Source organism: Petromyzon marinus, chromosome 45 (genome assembly GCF_048934315.1).
Source record: "Petromyzon marinus isolate PM22_M1 ecotype Great Lakes invasive population chromosome 45, UKy_Petmar_22M1.pri1.0, whole genome shotgun sequence".
NCBI classification, from domain to species: Eukaryota; Metazoa; Chordata; class Hyperoartia; order Petromyzontiformes; family Petromyzontidae; genus Petromyzon; species Petromyzon marinus.
This window is the reverse complement of record NC_133711.1, coordinates 10,994,173-11,022,170: the sequence shown is the minus strand read 5'-3', so window position 1 is coordinate 11,022,170 and position 27,998 is coordinate 10,994,173. Positions and strand designations below refer to the sequence as shown.

Below are 27,998 nucleotides of genomic sequence, written 5' to 3'. Positions count from 1 at the left end.
TATCCTAAAATACTCGGATCTTTAATTGTAAGTTGTCTTTTTTAAGTGTGAATTTAAATACACAATTCAAATTGTAATACATAAAACTATCGTCGGCTTTTCCACTTAAACACAAATGGGCACAAAAACGCTTCAACATTGCATTTACTTGGAGAACTGAGTTGTGCTCAAGTAATGCCGAGCTAGAAAGTACAATTTGCATGCAAAACAAGTTTTACTTTCTCATCCCCTATGGGACATGAAGCATCAATGAGCTCTCTCCATCTTTCCTGTCTATGGCTGCATGCTGTGACTCTCTCCACGAGAGGTTCATCTGACCAAGCTCTTTGGTGACGGTTCTTTGCTAGGTGGTTTTTGGCCTCCCCGGGTTTCTTTTTGCCCGAAGGCGTCCATCTCAGGTACATTTTAGGGATGTGGTTCTGTTCTATTCTTAGGACATGGCCCGGCCATCGCAGTCTTCGTTGTTTTATCTCCTTTGTGATTTTCCAGCTTCGGATTCTCGAGTACAAATGATTGAAAATTTTCTTTGGCCAAAATATATGGCAAATGAGGCATCCATTGTTGAAGGCTTTTAAGATTGCACTAAAATCCACAAAGTTGATGAATAAAGGTGTGTTTCATTCTAAGCACTGGCTCTCATTCCAGTAAGGATCTGGCTTTCTCCTTAAGGGAGTGCCATGGTAGCACGATGTATAGGAGTTCTCATGCCCTGACTACAGCACCACCAATCTGTCATTCATCACAAGACGGTCCAGAGCCGGTCCAGCGACGTTCACTTATCCCCAGGATATCGAGATTGCGCCTCTTCATCTCGCCGAGGACTTCCGCGGTCTTGGAGGTCTCGTACATTGTTCTGACATTCCATGTGCCAAGGTGGATCTTGGTTTTAGGCTCCAATAGGCCCTCTTTCACACTCCCGGTTTCTGGTTGGCTTTCATCAGGAGTGATCATAATAGTAGTGATCATACTGCCACTCGAGAGGCTCGAATGGCAGTATGATCACTCAAGTCTACTAAGGGCCTGATGTCAATCGTTTCGTTCATTGTCATTTCTGCAACATTCAGTTTTTTTTTACGGGGTGACGTTGTTAGCGCCACGCCCAACCTCCAGCCTGGAGGGCCAGTGTGCTGGCTTTCATCTGGCCTCTCGCCTGAAACCAATCCGGTTAAACCTGCCAGGAGCCCGAAGCTCCCACCGACATCGCTCTCCGGGGCTTTGGGGCACACAAGCCTCTCCACCACAACAAGGTCCACAGCCATGTATTCATAATTCCGTATGTGGTGTTGCACAAACTGGACTTTAGCCATGTAGTCATAATTCCGTATGTGGTGTTGCACAAACTGGACTTTAGCCATGTAGTCATAATTCCGTATGTGGTGTTGCACAAACTGGACTTTAGGTAGGAATTCAAACTTGAGGTATTTTACTTTCCTTGTGAAAATTTGACCAAACGAAAGTAAATTTAGTGTTCTATAACACTGTGATTGAATAAGCACGTTTGTAAAAAGATGTCCAATTGTGGTGGACGTTTGAAGCAATGTAGAAATCATTCCTTTGGCAAAACAAGTGACAATTCCTCCAGATAAGACGCCATCACTTTCATTCCATTCATGTAGTTTGAGCTTCAAAACACAGGTACAAACGACAAACGGAAAATCATTAGTATTACTTCCATGAAATTACGTCCTAAAAATATTCCAACATGTAATTGCAATATGCTAAATTGCACTTGGCCGCACCAGGATGGATAATAAAACACATTTTTAGGTAATCTAATCATTTACATACTATATACTTTTAAAGATGTGATGTAATATATAATGCATACTTGAACATCATATGTGTACGTGTAAAACATGCAAAAAAATATCAAAACGTGAGTAAAGGAGGAGGGGGGTTGGTGGGAGATGGTGGGAAAGGGTTATGAAGGAGAGGTAGGTGGGGGTAAGGGGGGGAGCTGCATCCCCTTGGACCGACGAACACAACTACAGGACTCTATAGAATGCAAACCAAAAGTACTTTATATTTTTTATCTGGCTGGGGTTTCCAATACCTTTCGGTCCGTGCATCTTAACCTGGGCTGCACGCTGCATGGGCATGTACGTACAACTAATTTGTTTAATCAAACCGATGTATTTATTAATATTATAAAATAAAAAAATACGATTTAGAACCAAAGGGGTGTAAGGCTGCAGAAAAGGATAAGAACCACGACTTTAAGCCAACCTTTCTGAAACACACGGACCACTGTCAAAATCCTCAAAACAAATGTTGTGGACCACCGCACACCAATAATACTTTAAAATTTTAACTGCAGGAGACCCCTTGAAAATTGCGGGTTTATCGTTTGCGGTTTGGACCTATCACGGACAACCTCTTTGTATACCAATTTAGCTTTCGTGTGGGTTGGTTTTGACCTTTCGCGGGTATCCTACGCCTGGAAGCACTGTACCACTGGCTGGTGCAGTGGTGCGGAGCGTTGTTTATCACTGGCTGGTGCCGTGGTACAGAGCGTTGTGTATCACTGGCTGGTGCCGTGGTGCGGAGCGTTGTGTATCACTGGCTGGTGCCGTGGTACAGAGCGTTGTGTATCACTGGCTGGTGCGGAGCGTTGCGTATCACTGGCTGGTGCCGTGGTGCGGAGCGTTGTGTATCACTGGCTGGTGCCGTGGTACAGAGCGTTGTTTATCACTGGCTGGTGCCGTGGTATGGAGCGTTGTTTATAACTGGCTGGTGCCGTGGTACAGAGCGCTGTGTACCACTGGCTGGTGCCGTGGTGCAGACCGTTGTGCACCACTGGCTGGTGCCGTGGTGCGGAGCGTTGTGCACCACTGGCTGGTGCCGTGGTGCGGAGCGTTGTGTATCACTGGCTGGTGCCGTGGTGCAGAGCGTTGTGTATCACTGGCTGGTGCCGTGGTGCGGAGCGTTGTGTATCACTGGCTGGTGCCGTGGTGCGGAGCGTTGTGTATCACTGGCTGGTGCCGTGAAGCGGAGCGTTGTGTATCACTGGCTGGTGCCGTGGTGCGGAGCGTTGTGTATCACTGGATGGTGCCGTGGTGCGGAGCGTTGTGCACCACTGGCTGGTGCCGTGGTACAGAGCGTTGTTTATCACTGGCTGGTGCCGTGGTATGGAGCGTTGTTTATAACTGGCTGGTGCCGTGGTACAGAGCGCTGTGTACCACTGGCTGGTGCCGTGGTGCAGACCGTTGTGCACCACTGGCTGGTGCCGTGGTGCGGAGCGTTGTGTATCACTGGCTGGTGCCGTGGTGCGGAGCGTTGTGTATCACTGGCTGGTGCCGTGGTGCGGAGCGTTGTGTATCACTGGCTGGTGCCGTGGTGCGGAGCGTTGTGCACCACTGGCTGGTGCCGTGGTGCGGAGCGTTGTGTATCACTGGCTGGTGCCGTGGTACAGAGCGTTGTGTATCACTGGCTGGTGCCGTGGTGCGGAGCGTTGTGTATCACTGGCTGGTGCCGTGGTACAGAGCGTTGTTTATCACTGGCTGGTGCCGTGGTGCGGAGCGTTGTGTATCACTGGCTGGTGCCGTGGTACAGAGCGTTGTGTATCACTGGCTGGTGCCGTGGTACATAGCGTTGTGTATCACTGGCTGGTGCCGTGGTACGGCGCGTTGTGTATCACTGGCTGGTGCGGAGCGTTGCGTATCACTGGCTGGTGCCGTGGTGCGGAGCGTTGTTTATCACTGGCTGGTGCCGTGGTACAGAGCGTTGTGTATCACTGGCTGGTGCCGTGGTGCGGAGCGTTGTGTATCACTGGCTGGTGCCGTGGTACAGAGCGTTGTGTATCACTGGCTGGTGCGGAGCGTTGCGTATCACTGGCTGGTGCCGTGGTGCGGAGCGTTGTTTATCACTGGCTGGTGCCGTGGTGCGGAGCGTTGTGTATCACTGGCTGGTGCCGTGGTACAGAGCGTTGTTTATCACTGGCTGGTGCCGTGGTATGGAGCGTTGTTTATAACTGGCTGGTGCCGTGGTACAGAGCGCTGTGTACCACTGGCTGGTGCCGTGGTGCAGACCGTTGTGCACCACTGGCTGGTGCCGTGGTGCGGAGCGTTGTGCACCACTGGCTGGTGCCGTGGTGCGGAGCGTTGTGTATCACTGGCTGGTGCCGTGGTGCAGAGCGTTGTGTATCACTGGCTGGTGCCGTGGTGCGGAGCGTTGTGTATCACTGGCTGGTGCCGTGGTGCGGAGCGTTGTGTATCACTGGCTGGTGCTGTGAAGCGGAGCGTTGTGTATCACTGGCTGGTGCCGTGGTGCGGAGCGTTGTGTATCACTGGCTGGTGCCGTGGTGCGGAGCGTTGTGCACCACTGGCTGGTGCCGTGGTGCGGAGCGTTGTGTATCACTGGCTGGTGCCGTGGTACAGAGCGTTGTTTATCACTGGCTGGTGCCGTGGTGCGGAGCGTTGTGTATCACTGGCTGGTGCCGTGGTACAGAGCGTTGTGTATCACTGGCTGGTGCCGTGGTACAGAGCGTTGTGTATCACTGGCTGGTGCCGTGGTACAGAGCGTTGTGTATCACTGGCTGGTGCCGTGGTACGGAGCGTTGTGCACCACTGGCTGGTGCCGTGGTGCGGAGTGTTGTGTATCACTGGCTGGTGCCGTGGTGCGGAGCGTTGTAGGGCAGGGTGAGGGATGCGAGACAGTCGGTGGCACGTCAACCTTTGCGTGCAAGCATCTCAAGGACAAAGTCTATCAACAGACTGTTGGGGCCAGTGCTGTTAGCGAGTAGCACCTATGAACGACGACACGGCACACAATGGGGTGGGTGGCCAGCACCACGCCCCGCCCCCTTTATCTCCCTAGTGGTGACATTTACACATCGCACCAGGTACTCATTTGGGGCTGAGTCGAGCTAGTGGAGGGCCACGACCGGTTCGGATAATTGTCACCGGTGTTGGGCATGAGCGCGAATCAAACTTGGGTCGCCAGGCTTGTAGCGCAGCGCTAACCATTGCACTACTGCTGCTAAGTGGCGGTGACATCACCGCAGCACCTGCACCAGGCCAGGTATCCCCCCCCACCCCCCCAGCAATATTCAAGGGTCTCCTGTACTCTCAGTCATCGTATCTGCAACAATTATGCCCACTAGAAGTTGGAAACCACTGCTTCGGAGAAAACAGCCAAAATAAATTAGTGGCGAGACCGCGTTGGCTTACAGATTGAACTTCTCATTCTGCGAGTGGGCACCGTCATCACATGCACCCAGTGAGAGTAGCAGCACATTAAGCGCAGTGTGGCGAGAGAAGGCAAGTGTCACGGGGATGCTGCACCCATCACGGATGAGGTTTGGCTCGACACCAAACACTGCATGCACGGCCACAAACAAAAAAAAACAAAACATCCATAAGAGGGTGATCACCTTTTCCACGGGCCAAAAATTGGACATGCAGTATTTCTCAGTCAGCCTAAGCGCTATCGAAAACTGCGCATGACACCGCAATGAAGTTCAACACAATACCACCAGAGATCTCTGTACACATCAATTTCTGCCACATGAACACAGCCGCCTAACTCCAGGACTGTCCACCAGTTCAAACTAAGACAACAGATGGCAACCCTATCTACATGGGAATTAGAAGAAAAAAAAATCACAAATGCAGCAATATATATGCTTTTTCATCATCTGCAAAGACTGGGCACAAGGCATACAGTATTCTGTTAACGATATAAAATAAAAACGTGGATTTCAGAACAAATACAGATTAGAGACATCCTATTGACTTGTTGAAGAAATTCAGTGGCAATGGGGTACAATGTTAGAATGTATGATGGGCAATGGCCAAGAGTAATGACAGAATGGGAACTAAAATAAGGGAACAAGTTTGAGAGGATGACTGCTGCGGAGATGAAGTAATTTAGTCAACGTGTGTGCAGAAGGTTGATTAATTATTGCATCGTGAGACTGCAAAGAATGGCGATGACTTAGGAGAGTCATCCGGCAGTAAACGACACATGGCTAATGATGATATGTTACGATAAATGCCGGATATTCATACAGATGTACATACCTACAAACAATTGTGGCAATGCCTCGCACGAGTGTGTCAATATTCAGTGACCAGGGGGCACTGTCCGTGGAATGCGCACGCGCGCAGTTTGTGTGCGTGGCATACCCCTCCGCATGGCATTGCGTCCAGCGGTGTAGTTGGGGTGGGTGGAGTCGGCCACCCAAGCCTGCGATCCCACGGGCATGGTGATCCGGAAGCGATTAGGACTTCGCAGCTCAGAAAATGTCTGTGCAACATAATCTTTCACCTGTTACAATGAAAGGATACACACAATTACACGCAATTACAACACCAACAACAACAAGTGGCGCACTGTACAAAATACTGTTATAATCTCAAAAACTCTGGAACCTCCATTCACCCTCGGCACTCACTAAATATATCCCTTTCTCTCAGGTGTGAATATTTACATTGATTTTGGCTATTAGCAGGGAGATCAATAACCACGTCAGTTTAAAATAGCACAATAACTTTACATCTATGTGTCTAAAATTTCTATGTTATCTTAAAACCAAAAATTCACTTACGCTTTCTGCCCTGTTCAAATGTGAAGTCTCAGCCGCGCTGATGTCTCCTCCCTGGCAATGTTGTGTCTATCTGAACTGATCTCGACACAGGTAACACAGATAGGTCAAACCTTTCCCCCCACCACCACTGTGCCACCTTCATGGTGTCAGCCCGTATGGACATTGCAGACATCAAAGTACTTATCATACTGTACAACATTTTGGTACAAACAAAGTGTAAACCAGTTTGCGAACATTTAAGCAATCAACATCAGAACTACAAACGTGAACTTGCATTGAACCCCGTGGTACAGATTTAGATCACCGTATCGTTACAACTATGCGCCCACGAGTTCACTAATGTGTGTGAAGTATGGTCAGATGTCCCCGATAACCTGCATGGCGTAGGTAGGCTCTCATTCAGCAGTGGATCGACAGAGGGCTGTACATGTACAAGTCTTCGCCATTATCCGACCAGGTTTGCAGTACAGTTGATCATCGATAACACTGTGTAACAAAAAATTGCTTTTGTTCCTGGATAGTAAGTGTTATTTCCTAATTGCTTATGCCCCAAAAGTATAGTAAATGGATATTATTCCCCACAAACTTTGCTTTTGTGACCAGGACAGTGATATTTTGAAGTGTACCTATTTTCAATGAGAACACGTGGTGTGCATTTGTGTCATTCCTTCACATAAAGTCCTCGTCACAAAAGCAAAGTTTGTGGGGAATAATAGCAATTTACTGTACTTTTGAGGCATAAGCAATTAAAAAATAACACTTACTACCCAGGAACAAAAATAATTATCCGATGCACGATTATCCGGCTTCCAACATATTCCGGCGAAACGGTCAAAACCGCTCTAAAGGCTGTAAACAGTCCAGCGATCGGCTCCATGTAGCGTACCTAAAAAGGTCGCTATGCTTAATTTCAGTGCCAAATATTATATACAGTACATTATACGCTGCATATAACTTAAACAATGCCAATGCTGCACGTATGTACATTTTTCATGACTACTAACTGCAGTAATAAAAACAGAAAAGATACAGTGCCATCCGGCGATAAGTGTGCATGTTCTTCGGCGTACGTGGTCTAAAGGCTACATCATTGGTCCGGAGATCGTCAAACACTACGTACATTACCCCATGCAGAGTCTTCGAGATTGAAGTCGTAAGTACGGAACAGTAAATACAATAAATGTTTACAATAGGAAATACATTTTTGTCTATTTGAATGTTTATATATGCCAATTTTATATCGTAAACAAATGTAAAATACTAAAAAGCATATACACAATAGACAAAACGTGTTATTCAAGAATGTGCAAAAATAAGCTATTTTAAATAATGATGTAGTGATTGTCCGGCGTTTTTGAAAATCCGGTACCCCCTTCCCTCCCCCCAAAGCCACCAGTTAATCAATCACCTACTGTATTTACTTTAAAGTTATTTCCATCGTACAAAACTAAGGAAGAGGTAAAACATGTTGCAACGTCATTTAGAATAACAATGGTAAAGATGGTGAGAATTTTAAAGGACACCGTGTTTAATCTAGGTGAGAAAAAGGTCTCATTTGTCAGCGTGACCTGGGTCACCAATATGAAAAAAAACAATAATAACATAACAAGGAATACAACAATGAAAACATTTATAATGGCGCAAAAACATAAACCAATATTACATGCAGATTTCCTGGACACTACATTTTGCACCGTCAAATTACTTAAAAAAAAACAAAGTTAAATTAAGTTACAGATCTCACCTGCCTCTCTACCTCATCCGGTTCCATATCTGGGACGGTCCGAATTGAGAACTTTCCGACCACCCGGCTGGGGATGACCGTTTTCTGACCGAGCTCCGAGAATGCTCCCTCGATGCCATGTATGGAGAGCGATGGCAAGTGCCAGCGATGATTTAAAATGTCCTCCTTCAATAAACACAACGCACACACAATAATAATTATAATCACACGCTAGAAAACTACACGTAACAAGTTAGAGAATTAAAAAAGGGGAAAAAAACACAATTAGAATTTCAATGAAATGTTTAACTGCCACTGCGGTGGACACGATTTTGCACGGATAAAACCTGGACATATTTCTCAGTCAGCCTCGGTCTATCGAAACTTGCAGTAAACCTTAATGAAGTTAATACCAGATCTTGGTACAAAACAATTACTGGCACCAATTCCCAGATTGTCTGGGACAAACACAGGCAGATGCATTATATGCGTTAGAGTTCTGTGGTGAGCGCTGGCATAGCGGTTAGCTTGCTACGCTACGAACCCGGCGACCAGAGTTCGATATCTGCTCACGGCCAACACCAGGTGACGATTATCTGAACTGGTCCTGAGCCTCCCATAGGTCGACTCAGCCTCAAATGAGTACCTGGTGCTCTTTGTAAACAATCCCACTCGGGAGACAAAGACAGCTCGGCGTGGTGCTGGCCACCCACCCCTTCGTGTGCCGTCCCGGCCTTCGTAGGTGCTTGCTAACATCATTTACCCTAGAGTCTTTTTAAGGCTATGTGGGGGATATCTATGGGACCTTTTTAGGCCAGTACCAAGACTATGAAAAATAGGCTTTACCATTTCAGGCAAGAGTACAGTGTGGTTGATGCAGACTTGATGCCCTGTGATGGGTGTCTATTTGGCATTGAACATCTTAACACATGTACTCTTGCTGGAAAGGGTTAAGCATATTCTTGTTTTCGTCTTGATACTGGCAAAAGAGTCCAACAAATCAAACTGCTCAACCCAATCTATTGGTTTGATATCTGCATTGTCTTTGTACCATGCACCCTTTGATATTCTTCGGTCTAACGTATGAATGCTGAACTTCTTTCGCACCATACATAGCCAACCGTGCTAATCGAGAGGTGGGAGGACAACAAACTAAACACAGACTCGTGGGACAAGGCCATAAAGCAGCCTGTAGGCCAATCAGTTTCAAGGACAATGCATAAGCACCCTTAGCAAAACAGCAGAAGATAGCAGAGCTGTCACATCCATGGACAGGGGGCGGGAACATGTCAGGAGAGGAGGCAAGGAGGGATTGAGAGCATCTGTAGTCAATGCCTTGTAATGGATGTATATTTCGAACATCTTAACACCTGTATTCGTCAGAGATGGTAAAGCCATTTTTTTCAATATATGGGACATGGTTGTCTTTGTCTCGAGCCCTGCAATCCTGTTTGTGCCTGCATGTGTGCATATGCTGCCACTACGCACACATCTGTCTGTATCCAGCACTGTAACGAGATTATTCATTCCTAAAGGCAAGTTGGGGTTGGCCCCAAGTGGTGAATGTGTGACTTGGTGAGTGACATGGGTAAGTGAACAGGTCTTCTCAACCACATTCATGCCCTCCATTCTATATGCCTGCGAAACGTGGACCCCCCTAATGGAACATCTTCGCCGGTTAGATACATTCAGGCTGGCCTGCCTACGATCCAGCCTGAGTTTAGCTAGTCCGGATTGTGTGAGGAGCTCACAAACCCTTAAAAAATCTGGACAGTCTCATCAGTAAGCTCCTCCGACAGGCAAGGCTGCATTGGCTGGGTCATGTAACCCACATGCCCAGCCACCGCATGCCCAAACAGCTTTCGTTTGTCCGGATAGAGGGGACTAAACGGGCATGGCACAGGCTACAGAAGAGATGGAATGACGTGGTACGAGAGGACATAGCGCTGAGTGGACTTGCCAATGACTGGTTCCAGCGGTGTCAAAATCAGCCTCTGTGGAGGAGGCTTGTGAAGGATGCTATTGGGCAGTTGGAGGTAGTCGCCCACAAGCAACAACAGAGGGCAGAGGGGTGACGCTCACAACAAGCGGAACGTAGGGCGGTGAAAACACAGCAAGTTGGCACAGTAGGAGGCACGGGTGGTGCATCTGCCAGTCATCTCAGTCAATCAACCCATGGTACCTGGGTCTGTCCCATGGCCTCCTGCTAATGGGCGTTCGACACTTCACGTGGCCTTAAAATGCACACAGCCTGGCACAAGCACCGTAGTGATGTCACTGCTACTTAGTGGCAAATGGCGGTTGTTGTTGTTGGTTGAGCGAGTTGGTGATTGGATGAATGGAGGAGTAGGTGAGTGCGTGGGTGAGTATCTTCCTTCCCTTGCTTGCTCCTTCGTGTTCCCTCTCGATTTTCCCATGGTTATTTTCTGTGCTATGAGACAATTCTTACAATTGTAAGCAGTTGTTGTTCACGGTGCTGTATGTGCCTTGGTATGCTGCTGGAGGGTTGTGGCCCCGATTTCCAGCCGGTATTCCTCAGGACTGAAGTCCACGTTCGCGCACAGCCGTGCCTCCATCTCCGAGAGCGGCTTCACAGATCTATGGATCCCTGGCACCAGGATCCTGCCACTGCTGTCCACTAACGATGCTTGAACACAAAGGCACACAAATATAGATGTACACATACCACACAATGTAACATGAGCAATCGGTTAAAGTATTTCTGCATTTGTGTATGTGTTAACTGGATTCGTGTATGAATGCAAGACCAGTACTTGCAAGTACTGGTGTTGCATTCCATGGGAAGTTGTTCCTTCTTGGTTCCGGCTCCTACTGTCTGTACTTCCATTTCTCTTGAACTTTATGATGTTGAGGCTCTGCCCCGTTTCAAGTCAAGATTCAGACCAATATCCTCCCCCCACCACCACCCCGTGACTCATCTGAACACCTTGACTGCATTAAATACTAATTATCTGTAAATTGTATTGTAACCTACCCAGAATCTGCATGAGATCTGTCATCGCCTCGTGGACAGAGCCACCGTAAACCCCTGAATGGAGGTCCCTCTGGGCACACTGCACCTGCAGTCACATTGCACAAACATAACATTCACACTGCACTTGCATTGACACTACACAAACAACATTCACACTGCACTTGCATTCACATTGCACAAACACAACATTCACACTGCACAAACACAACATTCACACTGCACAAACACAACATTCACATTGCACAAACACAACATTCACACTGCACAAACACAACATTCACATTGCACAAACACACCATTCACATTGCACAAACACAACATTCACACTAACAAACACAACATTCACACTGCAAAAACACAACATTCACACTGCACAAACACAACATTCACATTGCACAAACACAACATTCACACTGCAGAGACACAACATTCACACTGCACAAACACAACATTCACATTGCACAAACACAACATTCACACTGCACAAACACAACATTCACACTGCACAAACACAACATTCACACTATACAAACATTCACACTACACAAACAACATGCATATTACACAAACACGATATTCATGTCATAAATATATACAATGTATAACGAAAACATTAGCATGTCTTATTATTATTATTATATAAACCAGTAAATATATCAGGGGTATATGTCCCTCGAGATATCGAAAAAAACATACGTATTTATACTTCGTATTGAGTAAAAAAAACTTTAATGACAACAGGCTACAAATTATATCCAAATTGTATGATTGGTCAACTGTATCGCTGCATAAATCAGTGGCGGCTCGTGACATTTCCACTAGGCGGGGCTGTTTTGAGTGACCTCTAAAAAATGGTGTTCTCATTAAGAAAACCTCGTCATGTTATTGAACTTCCCGTGAAAGTGATGTAACTGTGTTATATACCAACGGTGAGGCATTTATAAACTCATTAAGAAAACCTCGTCATGTTATTGTTTTTTTTTTCCCGTGAAAGTGATGTAACTGTGTTATCTACCAACGGTGAAGCATTTATAAACTCATTAAGAAAACCTCGTCATGTTATTGTTTTTTCCCGTGAAAGTGATGTAACTGTGTTATCTACCAACGGTGAGGCATTTATAAACTCATTAAGAAAACCTCGTCATGTTATTGTTTTTTTTCCCGTGAAAGTGATGTAACTGTGTTATCTACCAACGGTGAGGCATTTATAAACTCATTAAGAAAACCTCGTCATGTTATTGTTTTTTCCCGTGAAAGTGATGTAACTGTGTTATCTACCAACGGTGAGGCATTTATAAACTCATTAAGAAAACCTCGTCATGTTATTGAACTTCCCGTGAAAGTGATGTAACTGTGTCATCTACCAACGGTCGGCATTTATAAACTCATTAAGAAAACCTCGTCATGTTATTGTTTTTTCCCGTGAAAGTGATGTAACTGTGTTATCTACCAACGGTGAGGCATTTATAAACTCATTAAGAAAACCTCGTCATGTTATTGAACTTCCCGTGAAAGTGATGTAACTGTGTTATCTACCAACGGTGAGGCATTTATAAACTCATTAAGAAAACCTCGTCATGTTATTGTTTTTTCCCGTGAAAGTGATGTAACTGTGTTATCTACCAACGGTGAGGCATTTATAAACTCATTAAGAAAACCTCGTCATGTTATTGAACTTCCCGTGAAAGTGATGTAACTGTGTTATCTACCAACGGTGAGGCATTTATAAACTCATTAAGAAAACCTCGTCATGTTATTGAACTTCCCGTGAAAGTGATGTAACTGTGTTATCTACCAACGGTGAGGCATTTATAAACTCATTAAGAAAACCTCGTCATGTTATTGTTTTTTTCCGTGAAAGTGATGTAACTGTGTTATCTACCAACGGTGAGGCATTTATAAACTCATTAAGAAAACCTCGTCATGTTATTGTTTTTTCCCGTGAAAGTGATGTAACTGTGTTATCTACCAACGGTCGGCATTTATAAACTCATTAAGAAAACCTCGTCATGTTATTGAACTTCCCGTGAAAGTGATGTAACTGTGTTATCTACCAACGGTGAGGCATTTATAAACTCATTAAGAAAACCTCGTCATGTTATTGTTTTTTTCCCGTGAAAGTGATGTAACTGTGTTATCTACCAACGGTGAAGCATTTATAAACTCATTAAGAAAACCTCGTCATGTTATTGTTTTTTCCCGTGAAAGTGATGTAACTGTGTTATCTACCAACGGTCGGCATTTATAAACTCATTAAGAAAACCTCGTCATGTTATTGAACTTCCCGTGAAAGTGATGTAACTGTGTTATCTACCAACGGTGAGGCATTTATAAACTCATTAAGAAAACCTCGTCATGTTATTGTTTTTTCCCGTGAAAGTGATGTAACTGTGTTATCTACCAACGGTGAGGCATTTATAAACTCATTAAGAAAACCTCGTCATGTTATTGAACTTCCCGTGAAAGTGATGTAACTGTGTTATCTACCAACGGTGAGGCATTTATAAACTCATTAAGAAAACCTCGTCATGTTATTGTTTTTTCCCGTGAAAGTGATGTAACTGTGTTATCTACCAACGGTGAGGCATTTATAAACTCATTAAGAAAACCTCGTCATGTTATTGAACTTCCCGTGAAAGTGATGTAACTGTGTTATCTACCAACGGTGAGGCATTTATAAACTCATTAAGAAAACCTCGTCATGTTATTGAACTTCTCGTGAAAGTGATGTAACTGTGTTATCTACCAACGGTGAGGCATTTATAAACTCATTAAGAAAACCTCGTCATGTTATTGAACTTCCCGTGAAAGTGATGTAACTGTGTTATCTACCAACGGTGAGGCATTTATAAACTCATTAAGAAAACCTCGTCATGTTATTGTTTTTTCCCGTGAAAGTGATGTAACTGTGTTATCTACCAACGGTGAGGCATTTATAAACTCATTAAGAAAACCTCGTCATGTTATTGTTTTTTTCCCGTGAAAGTGATGTAACTGTGTCATCTACCAACGGTGAGGCATTTATAAACTCATTAAGAAAACCTCGTCATGTTATTGTTTTTTTCCCGTGAAAGTGATGTAACTGTGTTATCTACCAACGGTGAGGCATTTATAAACTCATTAAGAAAACCTCGTCATGTTATTGAACTTCCCGTGAAAGTGATGTAACTGTGTTATCTACCAACGGTGAGGCATTTATAAACTCATTAAGAAAACCTCGTCATGTTATTGAACTTCCCGTGAAAGTGATGTAACTGTGTTATCTACCAACGGTGAGGCATTTATAAACTCATTAAGAAAACCTCGTCATGTTATTGAACTTCCCGTGAAAGTGATGTAACTGTGTTATCTACCAACGGTGAAGCATTTATAAACAACACGAAACAAAAGAACAGAGCACTCAAGTGCTGTCCCCATGACCATCAAGTCCACACGACACAACCCCAGTGACGGTGCCAAAAGCCTACAGCTTGCAGGCCGTGAGCTGCTGCTCTATTTGCACAGTGCACCTCGCGTTGTGACGTCGTCACTACAGCCATGGCCGCATTTTTCACCGCCCTGAATGGGTCTGTCATGTTATTGAAGCTAATCGCAATGAATGAAGGGAAATCTCTCTCACTCGGACGCCTTCACAGCTGCCCCGAGACCTCCCCAAGACACAAATCAGACTGCGGTGTTGCAGCGGTTTCTAGTAGGAACAATTTTAAAAGTTATCTTAATTAGGCAATTCAAGTTGAAATATGCACTATATTTCAACATTTTTAAACACCGCAAAACTATTTATAGAAAAGTATTTTTTTTATTAGAAAATAATTTCTCATCTCCAGCTGCTTGGTGGAGCGGCGTCCCAACAAACCCCCAAGTGGACAAACCGCGCCCGGCATAAATGCATAAATACTGATGGAGTTGAGGAGGGAAGATGAATATGGAAAGGTGGGCGTGCCTTGACAACGTACATGAAGTTGCTTGTGGAACCGTAAAGGCTGCCGTCCACAGGATATATTTACAGAAACACAACGTTCACGTTCCATTGCACAGTCCGAGAGGAAACACCGAAAGGGTTCTGACCTCAATTTCAAAGTAGCAGAGACCCCGCAGGCCAAATGTGAGGCACGGCGTCTGCGTTCCCAACCAGTAACTGTCGGAGATGCACACGCAGTCCACGTTTCCAAAGAAGGATTTTCTCCGCTCAGCAATCAGCTCACCGAGCCCAATGGAACCCGACTCTTCCATGCCTTCCAAACACAGCTTCACATTCACCGGCAGGGCCTGCAGTGATACTCACACATCCGCACATTTCACGTATACATTCCCATTTCCCACAATGATTTATGTTTCCAAAGCTGAAGAGCCTCGTCAGTTTAACACATAGGCCAAAGAGCTTATTTATTTAGTGAATCTATTAGGTGTCTATTAGGCACAGTTACGTAAAAAGTTGTATTAATCTCGATTCTAAAGAAGAAACCAAAACCCCCCTTTGGTCTAACAAATTTTAAGATTCATTAACTGATATTATTTTGTAAAAATAAATATTTTACCTGGAAAATCTCTAAGAGATGGAATCTCTATTTTTACAAGTGTGTCTGGGGTGTCAATTACTGCAAATAATGAAAGGTATACAAACATTAAAAAAAATATCCAACTCATCCAGTGTGCTTGTATGCATTGTCCATGCGTTGACCATCACACGTCACACCCGTCAATTCGTAAAACACGGACATACATAACTTTTCACGTAAATATATGGTGCAAATTACCATTTCATATATAACGCACTCTAGCTGTAACTCACAAATGTTGTGAACATGCTTTTTAAATTAGACTTCAATTTAAATCTGAATTGAAACTAATTTCTTTCGAACAGCTTTTTGTGTTAAGTTTGTTATCCTTCTCCCGCACCTCCAATTAGCACGGTTAGCAACGTACGGTGCGAAAGAAGTTCAATATACAAATACACACATAAATACAGACTGGCAGCAGTGTGTCTGAGAGACCGTTCCATGAAGAAGAGGCTCTCTGTCTGAATGAGAGTGCCGTTCATACATTTAATTCTTGGGACATTAAATGTTTCCCATTAGCTATTCACGATAGCTACTGGTCTCTGTACCTTACTGACAGCTTGAAACGACTCAATGCAGTTCAGCCAAGACAGCACAGGACCCTTGTCATCCGTTGCACCACGGCCATACAGCTTTCCTGTGAAAATTAACGAATTCAGTAATTTACACGCATAAACATATATCACCAAGGCTCAATCAGCAATTGTCCATCAAACTGAAAGGCTTGTCAAAAGACTGCAATGTTTGATGTACTACAATATTAGGAAGCCACTGGAGCTATGCACTTTTAAATCTAGATTGAAAATATTAGTTTCTTAAACTGCTTTTTTGTGTTTAGTTTGTTGTACATCCCCTGCATCTCTAATTAGCATGGGTTGGTTACGTATGGTGCGAAAGAAGTTCAACAAACAGGTGAACCCCGCACCTACGACCTAATTGGTTGCTGTGGAGCCGTCGTAAGTCGAACCTTCGTTTCCCATAGGTGCAATGTTGTACATTGGGGTTCCGCTCCTGGCAACCCATTATATGCCATAAATATACCAAAATTGACCACGAAAATAACAAACATTTATTGTAAGTTAACACAACTTTTACAAACATATATCAGGTAAAAACAAACACTTACATTTGAAAATCCTAAAGTGCTTCTCTGCATGTGCATCACATTTATTATTCTCAGATGTAGCGAAATATTTTTTTTCTTATTTGAAGAAAATTTACAAAAAAGCGAAGAGTGTTGCGAAAGAGATGCGTCTCACTCTAGGCGCAGCTGCAGACTGCCGTGCTATACTCTACATACGCATATGGTGGTAGAGAAAAGCAGCGCCATCAGTCTGAGTCTGGGCATGTCATGCCTGTCATGCGCAGAATCGTCGACAATCGACTCGACGTCGGTAGCAGTCATAAAGCAGTCGTAGGTTCGAGTTTTGGTCGTTACAGTGGCGGTCTTACTGTAAGGTCGTAAAAGTGGGAGTCGCAAGTCGAGCCGTCCTAAGTCGGAGGTCACCTGTAGATGCATACAAAGTCAAACTCTCCCAATGAACAGGTGATAAAGCCGTTGTCACCTTGTTTCCTTGATTAACATCATAAATCTTCCTTAAAACAATATTCTGAAGCAGAATATGGGTACAAACCACATTTACAAATGTGGTTTGTACCTTTGATCCTTACCCATGTATCGACAGTTACATTTTAATGTGCAATTTTATTTAGGGACTGTGTTCTCTTGGTGTGGTCTGGGACTGTTTTTTGTTTTGCTGCCTTGCCCAAGATTGCATTTGGTGTAGAAAAAGCGGCAGGGATTGATGTACTTATCATCATTTGATATACTCCTGTGTATCGATATTTCAATGTTAATGTGCCACTTCATTGAGGGACTACTGTGTGTTATCTTGGCGTGGTCTGAGACTGTTTTGTTGTTTTTGCTGCCTTGCTCAATCTTGATAAATCGGACTTATATTATTGATTAATTCATTATATGTAGTGACTTGCTTACCATTTTAGACTCCTATAATGTTTTGTATTGTTTGTTGTTGTAACATTCTGACCCACCCCTACTGGACATCTGTGAAAAAAAGATTCTGACAAATATTTAGCTGTCAAGGTCGGTTCATTTAATACATGGCCCAGTGGTGGCATGTTGACTACTTGTTGCAGGGATTCATGGTTCAAATCAACCCATCACGCCACTCTATTCACAATGTGCACGCGATGGACTCACCATTCCGATGCGTCAGCGTGAAGGGGTCACTATCCCAGCCATCCTCAAGCTGGGCAGGTTGGACGTCCAAGTGGCCATACACACAAACCGTCTTCTTGGCCGGATCCCTCCCAATCTCTGCGAGAATAACTGGCGGTAGAGCTAACTTGGAGCCATCTGCTAGCTGTCAAAAACAAGTACAATCCAGCGAGACATTATGGTTTTTGTATTCCAGTACTAAATTCTACCGCCGACTACAAAGGTACATCCCTGCAATTGCTTTTCTCACGCCACTGCTGACGAAATTGTCTCCAATCGATTGAGCTCTAGAGGGTACTTGGCCAACTTTTCCACTGGTCAGATGTCTTGGAGCAAGAGATGGGAGTATCTACACTTTCCCCCCACCACACGAGACTTTAGGGTAGACAAATTGTGACATATCCACTTACACTCCTGGGTAGCCAGAGACAGCAGGGGATTAAGTGTACTTGCACCATGTATATCAACAGCCACACCAGGAGATGGAGTTGAACCAGTTAACTCCAGATTACAAGTGTGCTAACCAATATACCACACTGGCTGCTTTCATTTTTCCATTAAAGATAAACACGTTGCGATTATTGCTGTAGACATTTCTAACTGGTAACACTTGTTTTTAATACCATTTGTGCATTACCAGTAATGCATTACTGGTAATGAATTACCGGTAATGGAAAACAAAAACATGTAACAACTATACATACTCTCAATCCACCCATGTAAATGAAGTTCAACGTTAGTAGCATGGCCTACCGTCTCCGTGCCAATGTCCACCATCTCCACAGATCCTCCTAGGCGCTCGATGTGCTGTGCTGTCATCTGCACCATGCGCAACACTTCACCGCGCAGTTCAGGCTGGCTTGACACACTGCGCACAGACACCCACTCAGCCAGCCTCTGTACAGGCAGGCACACAACACACGCGTATCGGCAAACACGTTACTCACTCCCCACATGTAGCGCTTACAGAATGACAACAGAGTCAAAAGATTATGTCTGACAAAAAAATATTAAACACAATTGCTGAGTCCAGGGATGAAGGTCCAAGAAAATCCGGCAGCCAAAACAGTCTGGGAGTCCACAACATGCTGAATATATTTGTCTGGCACTATAAACCAGAGTAGAGTAAATGGTGGTTAATGCTTGCATTTTCCAATTAGAAAGTCTGCAAAACAACCACACCTTGACACCGCTGTACACTATTACAATTTCTTACAACTATACCAGATTTAGAAACAGGCGTTTAGAGTATTTTGGCTGCTATAAATTTCCACATGATAAGCCACTTTGTTGAGCAATCATTTATGGCCAGGTCGCTTCTGAATAAGAGCTATATAGATCAGTGGGCCTTACCTGGTGAAATAAAATGTTCACAAACTATATTCCAGTAAAACAAAGGTGTTTTATGGTAGAGTTGTGGAAATATGCCGGTATACGATAGTACACTCATAACGGCACTTCTAAAAAAAAACACATTCGTGTACCAGCACTTTTCACGGCGATTCTTTTCCTGTACCCGCAATGTTTACACGGACGGGAATTAGCAATGAGCGTGGGCTGCAGGATGCATAGGCCTCATACCGGCACTTCCACATTAAATTTCCACCACTGCTTTTGTGAAATAAACGGTATGGATATCTTTTGATTTAAAGCTTTTGTGACTGCAGGGATTCATATTCTTGGTTATCCATTGTAATTTATATGAATACCTAATTAGCTCACAAGTTACGATATCTTATTTACCCCCTCTATTTAAGACTGAAACACACGAGTATTTTTCCACAATTCTGGCTGTCGCTTGATGAGGCTGGTTGTAATTACCAGCGAATTGCAAATGCTGTGGGTTCACTCTCCAACACACCGGTGTGCTGAACAAGCAACGAATTGGCACGTTTTGTTCACGTCACAAACCTTGGTAATTGGCTGTGTCGGGTGGTAGCAGGTTTAACGGCACATTCATATTAACGCGATCTTATCTTATAATTTTTCTTATGTATAAACGGGTAGTGTCTGCAACAGTTCTGCGGATGACTCCCCACGGTTTTGTGGGCCCACTGGTGGCTCGCGCACCACAGGATGGTAACCACTGCCGTACACCGATTATTCAGATTAATCCGAAGTTGGGCCTAGAGATACGAAGACGATATAAACATTAACAAAACAAATAAAAGTTTTGCATTACAAACAAAAATGCGACAATAGCAACGAGTGTGGTCGCTCGCGTGCCATCACTTTCGCGCTATTCTCGTCGAAGCGTGTCATGTAACGTCATGTTAATGACCCACGATTGTCACGAGCACATTAACTTCGTTTTCAAAAAGTTCTAACATTAATGTTTCTTCTTTCCAGTGGAACTTTATATAAAAATGTATAATTTGATTAATAGTTCGAATTTTTTTATTATTATATTGTGTGCATAAAATATAAAAATTCTTCAGATTAAATGTTTAAATATGAAATTAAATCAGACATTGGGCTTAGAAAACCAAAAATGTTACATCACCAGGCCAAGAGGTCTTTGTTGTATTAAAAACTAGCTTTACTACCCGGCTTCGCCTGGGACTTGGATTCACCATGCCCGGCCACCTTTGTCTCCCCAGTGGCGATGTTCACACACTACACCAGTTACTCGTTTGAGGCTGAGTCGACCTAGGGGAGGCCCAGGACCAGTTCAAATAATCGTCACCGGTGGTGGCCGTGAGCGGGAATCGAACTCGGGTTGCCGGGTTCATAGCGCAGCACGCTAACCACTACACTACCGCTCCCCCCACACAGACACACACGCAGACACACACAGCACGCTAACCACTACACTACCGCTCCCCCCACACAGACACATGCGCGCGCGTCCATAGGTACACATACACGTGCTTGCTGCAGACACACAACTTTCAGGGTGCGTACGGCAGTAAACGACTCAAATAATAAACCAATCCTGCGCGAAGAACGCCTTAGACCTGCAACACATTTGTATTTCACTTTACCCGCGATCAGCAGGCACACTCCGTTACGCTTCCGCACACGGGTCACATGACAGATGTGACGTCACAGCTCACTTGCCGTGCAAAATATATGCATAATTGCGCCCCCCCGCCCCCCCCAAAAAGTGTATTTTTATAATTTTTGCATGGTGTACAGTCTGGAAAGTACCCACATGGCAAATTTCAAGTTTGTTGGATGTCGGGAAGTACGCTAAACATTTTGAACAGACACACATATTCACAAATTTCCCTTTTTTATATATAGACAAACAAAAAACAGACTTTGATAAATGTCCAAGATCCATTAATATCACATTCATGTCATTAAACTCCGAGACTACTAGGATAAATGTGATCATACCTTGACAAACAGCTGCTGGTTGTTCTCAATGTGCGTGAACACATCTTGGATGCTGGAAGTCATCCGTCTGACAAGGCCAAACCCTGGAAGCCACTGGGGCACACACCGTACAGCATAGATATTGTTTTGTCATTACCCAACGCTTGCATTTACATTGCACAATAGTTGATAATCGATTATCTAGCTGCGGTCCCGGGACGATCCGCCGAAACTGCTCCAAAGGCCGCAACCCAGTCCGGCGATTGGCACCATGTGCTTGACAAAAAAAACGAGGTGAAAATCTAGTTTTTCAATGCATACATGTTTTATTTTGACCCCAGAACTAATCAAATTTGATGTGCTGAATAAAAGTGGGTGGCTTGCATAAACAAAATTAAACTTATCGAAAGGAAACCACCCACTCTTATTCAGCTCATCAAATTGTATTAGTTCTTAGGTCAAAATAATTAATTTTATACTTTTAAGAGCAAATAAAAACTGTGTGCATTGAAAAGCTAGATTTTCACCTATTTTTTATACTTTTGAGTGCAAATAAAAGTGTGTCCATTGAAAAACTTACTTTTTTACCTAATTTATTTAAAATCTTGACTTAAAGCTTACGTGACTGCAGGAATTCATATTCGTTGGGTCTTTCGGTAAAGACAAAGTCACGTAGAACTGAATTAAAGTAGTTTTTTGTAAAAAAAAATTGTTCCACGTGACTTAACATTAAAATAAATGATATTCTTTGGGTCTTTCGGTAATGTTAATCTTGTAAAATAATTTGTATACGTACATATTCATTCTAAGATCTCTAACTATTGCCTGGATATTTCATATACATTTGAAATAGTGCAATACATTAAAAAAAAGAAACAAACCACTAAGAGGCCCAGGATCGATGGGACCTGGACTGGTTCTTTACAATAAATCTTGAATTGTCACGCGAGACGACCACAAGTCTGTGTGTACAAGTCTGCGTGTCCAAAACTGTGTGTACAAGTCTGCGTGTACAAGTCTGTGTACAGGTATGCATGTGCAAGTCTGTCTGTACAAGTCTGTGTACAGGTCTGTGTGTACAAGTCTGTGTACAGGTCTGTGTGTACAAGTCTGTGTGTACAAATCTGCATGTGCAAGTCTGTGTACAAGTCTGTGTGTACAAGTCTGTGTACAGGTCTGTGTGTACAAGTCTGTGTGTACAAGTCTGTGTGTGCAAGTCTGCGTGTGCAAAACTGCGTGTGCAAGTCTGCGTGTGCAAAACTGCGTGTGCAAGTCTGCGTGTGATAGTCTACCCTCGGGGCTCCTCCAGAAACAACGAAAAGCCACTTCGTGTGGCCACGAGGAATATTCGAACGCTCACTGCGGAGGAGAGGCTGCCACTCCTCTATCGGGAGCTGGACTGGTACCGCCTGGATCTCTGTGGCATTCAGGAGGTCCGGTGCACCGGTTCTGGCTCCTGCCACCATGAGGGGTGGACAGTCCTCTACTCGGGGCAGCAGACTGCCAAACAACAGGGTGTGGCTCTTCTTCTGAACAAAAGAATGAAGGGGGCGTGGGAGTGTGGCGGTGAGGCGTGGGAAGCTGTAAGCCCCAGGCTACTTTGGGCTCACCTTCCCATCAACCGGAGGTGAGGAGTGGTGGTCGTGGTTACTTATGCCCCCACCGAAGACGAACATCCGTGGAGGGATGCAGGCAAAGCCGATGAGTCAGATGCCTTCTATGACCTCCTTTCACAGGTGCTGGCTAAAGTGGCCCCTCGGGATAGAGTCATCTTGTTGGGTGACTTCAATGCCCGAGTTGGTCATGATGCTGGCACCTGGTCTGGAGTGATTGGAGGGCATGGGCCAGATCAGCTCAAGAACAACAGCAGGAGGCTGCTAGATTTTTTTGCAGCCTATGGGCTTGTAATTACCAACACGCTGTTCCGGCATTGGCGCATCCACACAACATCATGGATGGATGCCGGGTCCAAGCAAGAACATCTGCTGGACTACATAGTGCCGGACCAGCAGATGCGAGCCCATGTCCTTGACACCAGGTCCTACCGTGGAGCTCATTTGCCCTCTGACCATCGACTAGTCATCTGTAAGATGCGCCTGCCATTCTTCCACTCCGGTGGTGAGTGTACACCCAGGACCCCATTCCAACCTAAAGTGGCCTGGTCTCAGTTATCTGATGAAAGTTGCAAGCGAGAATTTCATCATCGCTTGCGGCTGGGGTTGGCATTGTCCCCCACTCCTCCTGATGTCGAGGGTAAATGGGCGAGGTTTAGGACTGTGACTCATGCAGCTGCAATAGCTGCTTTGGGTACACGGTCCAGACCTCCCCAGAGACCCTGGCTGACAGAGGTGTTCAGGATGGTTGAGAAAAAGCGACAGGCCCACTGTCATCGGCTACAGAATCTCACGTCAGAGAATGAGGAGGCTTACCGCAGCCTTCGCTCGGAGGTTCGGAGAGCTGTGAGGCGCTGCAAGGATGGGTGGTGGTCGCGGGTTGCTGAGGAGATGGAGTCTGCCTCAGTGGCTCGCGATCACAAATCTCTATTTAACTTCATCAAAAAAGTAACCTGCAGCGCCACACCTATTACCATCATTAGGGGAAAAAACGGTGATCCAATCTCCAACCCCCAGGAACAGGTTTGCAGATTTGCTGAGCATTTCTGTGAGGTCCTGGGGGAGGGGAAATCCCTCAGCCAAGAAAACATCGTGGCACAAAGTGGGGATGACCCTGCTGAGGCTGCAGTGCCTCAAATAGTGGAAGAAGTCACCCCCTGTGAGTGGCTGGCTGAGGTGCCATCTGTTGAGGAAGTATTGAAGGCGATCCGGAGTCTGAGACCAGGAAAGGCACCGAGTAGAGATGATCTCCCAAGAGAAATGCTGAGGGTGGCGTTTGTGCAGAGTGCCCTATATGACATCATAACAAGTCTGGACCACTGGACGGGTTCCACAGTATTGGAAGGATGGCCTGGTGGTCCCCCTCTTTAAGAAGGGGGACCGCACAGACTGTAACAACTACAGGGGAATCTCACTCCTCAGTGTGCCGGGAAAGGTCCTGGCAAGGATTATTCAACATCGCCTTGCCAGGCACGCTGAGGAGAGGCTTGCGGAGCCCCAATGCGGTTTCAGGAAAGGGCGGTCCTGCACAGATGCCATATTTTCTGTCCGTCTGCTACAGCAGAGGTGTAGGGAATTCCAACAAGACCTACATCTCTGCTTTATTGACCTGGTCAAGGCCTATGATACCATCAGTAGGCCTGGGCTCTGGGTTGTTCTTCGTGCTTTTGGAGTCCCTGACCCTCTGCTCACGATCATTAAGGACCTTCATGATGGTGAGCGGGCCCAGGTAAAACTACGTGGCCGGGAGTCAGAGCCATTCCCTGTACACCTTGGGGTGCGACAGGGATGTCCTCTGGCTCCAACATTATTTTACATCTATTTTGACCACGTAGTTCGTGAAGCCTTCAATAGCTGTACCGGGGGAATCACCATTTGGTACAGATATAATGGGAGGCTGATCGATGCCCGGGTGTGGTCAAGGGATGGCTCCCTAATGCTCAACAACGTTATGTATGCCGATGATTTGGTAATAGCTGCTTATTCAGAGGAGGAGTTGGAGATGCTGCTGCTGAGACTGGAGCGTGCCACTAAGCACCTGCCTGGGTATTTTGTACCATCGGACACTCCACCCCCACAACTCCCAATCGGTGATGGGGCAGTTGTGGAGAGAGTGGAGAGTTTCCCATACCTGGACAGTGTGCTTATGACCGGCTCCAGTTTCATCGGTTGCGTAACGCTGTGTGGAAGCTACCTGGTCTGTCGCTCCACACTAAGCTTCAGGTCTTCTCGGCCACGGTCATTCTCTCTCTTCTCTACGCTTGCGAAACGTGGACCCCCCTAATGGAACATCTTCGCCGGTTAGAAACATTTAGGCTAGCCTGCCTACGATCCATCCTGGGTTTAACCAGGCTGGATTGTGTGAGGAGCTCACAAATCCTTGAAAGATCTGGGCAAGGTCCCATCGGTCAGCTCCTCCGGCAGGCAAGGCTGTTGGCTGGGTCATGTAGCCCGCATGCCCAGCCACCGCATGCAGAAACAGCTTTTGTTCAGCCGGATCGAGGGGGCTAAACGGGCGCGGCACGGGCTAGAGAAGAGATGGAGTGATGTGGTACAGGAGGACGTGGAGCTGAGTGGACTTGCCGATAACTGGTACCAGCGGTGTCAAGATCGGCCTCTGTGGAGGAGACTCGTGAAGGACGCTACTGGGCAGTTGGAGGCAGTCGCCCTCCAACAACAACGGAGGGCGGAGGAGCGATGCTCACAACAACGAGCGAAGCGCCGGGTGGCTAAAGCACAGCAAGTTGGCACAGTAGGGGGCACAGGTGGTGCATCAGCCAGTCATCTCAGTCATCTTATTAGTCAGTCGACCCGTGGCACCTGGGTCTGCCCCGTGACCGCGGGCGTTCGACACTTCACGTGGCCTCAAGGTGCACATGGCCTGGCACAAGCGTCCTGGTGACGTCACCGCCACTTAGTGGCGAATGGCGGTTGTTGTTGTGCAAGTCTGTGTGTACAAGTGTGTGTACAAGTCTGTGTGTACAAAAAAGTTCAGCTCGCTAGGCTGCGTAGATCCGAAGATATCGTACCTGTCAACCCCTTATCAAGGACCAATTCAGACCTTATCGGTCACCCCGTGCCCTTATAAATCTCAACTTTCATCCTACAAAGTCCCATCACAAGAGGAGAAACACAGACAAATAAGACAGTGACTAATTTTGTGTTGCCCGTATTGAAACGTCTGTGCGCCCGTATGGACCTGAAAACTCAATTTCACTGCACAATAATACGGCGCAAAACCGTATGGGTTGGCAGCTATGGGATATTAAGCGTCAAAGATTCCACAGAATATAAACAGACAAAACAGGGCAAGTTAAATAAAAGTGTGGAATAAAAATGATAATAATAGTTATTATAAATAGATCAGGGCCGTGCTTCGTTACCTCGCCTCGGCGGCCTCTCCCAGCCGCCGAGGCCGCGACGCGCATCGCCCGGGCCGGGCCCCGCAGGAGGGCAGACATGAGAGCGGCAATCCGCTCTCCTCCCCCTCCTTCTTCTCCTCCTCCTTCTCCGCCTCCTCCTTCTCCGCCTCCTCCTTCTCCTCCTACTCCGCCTTCTCTGCCTCCTCCTTCGCCTTCTCCTCCGCCTTCTCCGCCTCCTCCTTGCTCAAGTCACCCCGAGACGCCAAGGGCACCACTGCCCATCAGTGACCACCAAGGGCACCACGGCCCCCGCCCGCTCCCACCACGCTCTCGAGAGCGCCCGAGCCGCGCCAGGCGTCACGAAGCCCGCGTGTGCACTGTGGGGAATGCAAAAACGGAGACTCGGCCGTTGTCGCCCAAGAGCTGTAGGGAATACAAACGATAGCTCGCCGGCCGCTTCGTGTCAACGTCTTGAAATGTAAACGAAAAAAAATTACGAGCTCGGAGTGGCGCTCAACAGTTGTGGGGAATTCAAACGGCTAGCTCGGAATGCCGCTCAACAGTTGTAGAGAATGCAAACGGCAAGCGCGGGGTGGGGCCTATTCGATGTAGGGAATACAAACGGCAAGCGCGGGGTGGGACCTATTCGCTGTAGGGAATACAAACGGCAAGCGCGGGGTGGGGCCTATTCGCTGTAGGGAATGCAAACGGCAAACGCGGGGTGGAGCCTATTCGCTGTAGGAAATACAAACGGCAAGCGCGGGGTGGGGCCTATTCGCTGTAGGGAATACAAACGGCAAGCGCGGGGTGGGGGGCCTATTCGCTGTAGGGAATACAAACGGCAAGCGCAGGATGGGGCCTATTCGCTGTAGGGAATACAAACGGCAAGCGCAGGATGGGGCCTATTCGCTGTAGGGAATACAAACGGCAAGCGCGGGGTGGGGCCTATTCACTGTAGGAAATACAAACGGCAAGCGCGGGGTGGGGGGCCTATTCGCTGTAGGAAATACAAACGGCAAGCGCGGGGTGGGGGGCCTATTCGCTGTAGGGAATACAAAGGGCAAGCGCGGGGTGGGGCCTATTCGCTGTAGGGAATACAAATGGCAAGCGCGGGGTGGGGCCTATTCGCTGTAGGGAATACAAACGGCAAGCGCGGGGTGGGGCCTATTCGCTGTATGGAATACAACCCCACATGTCACCGTCTCTCCCCCCCTCACATCTCTCTGCACCGTCAAGTTCGGGGCCTGTGGTGGAGTCGCGATGCGAGGAGGGACGCGGAGCGGGCGACTCGAGGACCCCGCGGCTCCCCCCCCACCCCCTCATGAGTAGCAGCAGCGGCGGCCAAGGTAAGGTTTCGGGTAAACTCACTGCTGCTACTGCTGTTGTTTAACGAGCAGAGTCCCGGAATTGGCATCTGGGTGTTCCGAGTGGCAGCGTGTAATGTGATTTGTGGCGCTGTCTCTGGCGGCGGCCTTGCCGGTGTTGACAGTCTTGATCGAGCCAGGGGCCAGACGGAGACACCCGTCTGGGGTGGAGACCTCTCAGCTCCGGTCCCACGAGTGTCCGCCCATGCCACCCCCTCCCATGTGTCCCGTCAGTGTCTCTCTCCCCGTACGTCCACCACCGCCGCACCGCAAGC

At 46.3% G+C, this 27,998-nt stretch overlaps 1 protein-coding gene across 3 annotated transcripts; it reads right to left on the bottom strand.

The window, feature by feature from the left end:
• LOC116952170 (cytosolic non-specific dipeptidase-like) lies at positions 1–27,970 on the bottom strand. 3 transcript variants are annotated; one of them, XM_076074096.1, is made up of 13 exons: positions 27,728–27,970; positions 26,381–26,736; positions 21,406–21,498; positions 18,817–18,960; positions 18,046–18,208; positions 16,373–16,461; positions 15,334–15,534; positions 11,266–11,350; positions 10,757–10,917; positions 8,292–8,456; positions 6,126–6,267; positions 5,169–5,316; positions 1–1,622 (listed from the first exon to the last, which is right to left on the bottom strand). In XM_076074096.1, the coding sequence occupies exons 2-13, from the start codon at positions 26,456–26,458 to the stop codon at positions 1,547–1,549; spliced, it is 1,545 nt and encodes a 514-aa protein (XP_075930211.1). In that variant the 5' UTR covers positions 26,459–26,736; positions 27,728–27,970; the 3' UTR covers positions 1–1,546. The 3 variants fall into 3 exon arrangements, with proteins under 3 accessions (XP_075930211.1, XP_032827178.1, XP_032827180.1); XM_032971287.2 differs by lacking the exon at positions 27,728–27,970 and having other exon boundaries at positions 26,381–27,006; XM_032971289.2 differs by lacking the exons at positions 5,169–5,316; positions 27,728–27,970 and having other exon boundaries at positions 26,381–27,009.
• Positions 27,971–27,998: the final 28 nt, after the last annotated feature.

Bases quoted from the DNA above. Each gene is read 5' to 3' on its own strand.
- LOC116952170 (XM_076074096.1), bottom strand. From the start codon at position 26,458: ATGTCTGCCCTCCTGCGGGGCCCGGCCCGGGCGATGCGCGTCGCGGCC. The intron at 18,961-21,405 runs GTATGATCACAT...CTGCCTGTACAG, and splicing joins ACCAGCAGCTGTTTGTCAAG to AGGCTGGCTGAGTGGGTGTC. The intron at 10,918-11,265 runs GTAGGTTACAAT...TTTGTGTTCAAG, and splicing joins AGATCTCATGCAGATTCTGG to CATCGTTAGTGGACAGCAGT.